At 31.8% G+C, this 2,478-nt stretch overlaps 1 protein-coding gene across 1 annotated transcript in view; it reads left to right on the top strand.

The window, feature by feature from the left end:
* Positions 1-80: 80 nt before the first annotated feature.
* Positions 81-2,478, top strand: part of LOC111083923 (putative flavin-containing monoamine oxidase AofH) — a gene marked incomplete at its 3' end in the record, with an annotated part of 11,814 nt that continues 9,416 nt past the window's right edge. The window contains exon 1 of the mRNA XM_022380664.1: positions 81-377. Coding sequence (XP_022236372.1) covers positions 251-377 — 127 coding nt within the window. The remainder of the gene's footprint in view (positions 378-2,478) is intronic.

Below are 2,478 nucleotides of genomic sequence, written 5' to 3' on the forward strand. Positions count from 1 at the left end.
AATTAACAAATGGAGACGTAACAATATGCATATTTATATCTTGTAAGTTGTATCACAGTACAGGTGAGCAACTGTAATTCAGGACGTTGATCCCAAATAACATTTTAAAAGCTTGCGTGTGGTGCCGTTCACTAGTATTATTAACGTAAACTTGCCATTATTTTATTATCAACTCAAGCAAGGACAAGGGTGAAGAACACACACTCACGTTAATAAGTTATTTAACAATTAGTTGAACACAATAAGAAAAATGGCGTTGGCAGAACGACCAGAATTTGATGTCATTATTGTTGGTGGTGGGATTTCAGGTTTGAGTGCAGCAAGAGAATTATTAAAAAGAGACAAAGATTTGAAGGTTTTAGTTTTAGAAGCGAAAGGTTAGTAATACTAATAGTATTCCTGTACAACTACGAAGCCTACTCGTAGTAGACAACAAGTTTTTTGATCTGATTTAATTAATTATGTACCTACAAAGTACAATGTAGCAATAATACTAGGAATAGTATAATGGAAAACAGCTTTAAAAATTACAATTATTATTATTGTGCACTGTGTATACTAAAAAAAATAATAGTGTGGGGTGTCAAATAAAAGTAATATTAATGTAAATTGTAATTTAGGGTCTGTGACACCTGGAAAACTAAAAATGGTGGTGATATTATCCAGCACTAATATTAATAATGGTGGCTGGAAATAAAGTCACAGGAAAAAAGTTAAAAATTTTTTAATACTCAAACACAGTAATGCAACAACAAAACTTTGTTTAAAGTTATTTATTTATTGCAATTATAGCATAATGCATGATATGTAACATTATATGAAAGTACATGACATACATATATTAATAATACAATGTACATGATATCATGCCATTACATGTATATTCAGTGATATTGTCTCCATTTTAGATTTATTGTTAACTTCAAATACAGAAATGATTGAGAGGGGGGGGGATTGGGGAACATCTGGGTGCAAGTGATCATTGGTCTATTAAGTTTGATGTTTTGCTGTGTATGGAGATAAGGAATAATGATATTTTGGTTACAACTTTAAAAAAAGCAAATTTTGAAGGGTGCGACAAGAATTATATATTGTGAATTGGGCAGCTGAGTTATTTGGAGACACTGGTCAGATGTGGAAAATGTTTAAGGATAAATTATTAAATATTCCAGGTAAACATGTTGCTAATAATAAGAAAAGTGTGGCTGCAAGTAAAAAAACCAGGTTGGATCACAAAGAGTATTAAGAGATAAAAATTAAAGAAAAGCATAATAAATTTAAATTAACTGGTATGACAGGAGATTTAGAAGATTGTAAAAGATCAAGAAAGTTGATGAAACAGGAAATTAGGACATCAAAAAGGATGTATGAGAAAACGTTGCTTGAAAATATAAAAAATTAACAGTAAGGATTTCTTTAAACACATTAAGAGTAAACAAAATGCTGGGATGGGGGTAGGACACTGAAGGGATGAAAAAGGAAAGTTAATATCTGATGATTATGAGATGGCTGGGTTATTAAATTGTACTTTTTCTTCAGCTTTTACTAATGAAGATTTAAGCAGTATACTTCATCTTGAACAGTTGATAGATGGAAAAAAGATCGAACAAGATGACTGCATTAATTCTGAGCTTGTTAAGAAAAAATTGGGAAGTTTAAAAAAAATAATAAGGCTCCTGGGCCAGATAATGTTTCCACAAGGGTTTTGAAGGAGGTTAAAGATTGGATATGTAAGCCACTTGCTCCTATTTTTTGTCAGTCCTTGAATAGTGGGTAGGTGCCAGAAGATTGGAGGTTAGCTAATGTAACTCCTCTTTTCAAGGGAGGTGATAAAAAATTGTCCCAATAATTATAGACCCTTTAGTCTTACATCAGTTGTGGGAAAAGTTTTAGAAAGTCAGTTAAATAATGCTTTGTAAAGTCATTTAACAAAATTCAGAATTTTATTGAATAGTCAACATGGTTTTACTAAGGGAAAATCTTACCTTACAAATCTTTTAACATTCTTTGAAAAGTTTACTGCTTATGTAGATGTGGGTAAGGGTGTAGATTAGGTGTAACTGGATTTACAGAAAGCATTTGACAAGTTGCCACATAAAAGGCTTTTAAAAAATTATTTCTATAGGTGTGGGGGATAAGTTGGCAAAGAGGAGTGGCTAGATGGAAGAAAACAGAGGGTTGTTACAAATGGAATTCAGTCAAACTGAATTAATGTCACAAGTGGAGTATCTTGGGGCTCAGTCTTAGGACTTTTGCTATTTTTGATTTAAATCAATGACATAGATGAAGGGATGGTCAATAAATTACTTAAATTTGCAGATGATATTAAGGTCTTGGGTGTTGCTAGCTGTGAAGAGTATGCTGCTGAATTACAAAAGGATTTAGAACAGTAGTCGGCAACCTTTTATGATTGCGGGTCAATTATTTTTTTTTTAAATTTAGCATTGTGTTGGGTCAGTGATAATCATATAATTATTA

This window comes from Limulus polyphemus, unplaced genomic scaffold (genome assembly GCF_000517525.1).
Source record: "Limulus polyphemus unplaced genomic scaffold, Limulus_polyphemus-2.1.2 Scaffold12139, whole genome shotgun sequence".
NCBI classification, from domain to species: Eukaryota; Metazoa; Arthropoda; class Merostomata; order Xiphosura; family Limulidae; genus Limulus; species Limulus polyphemus.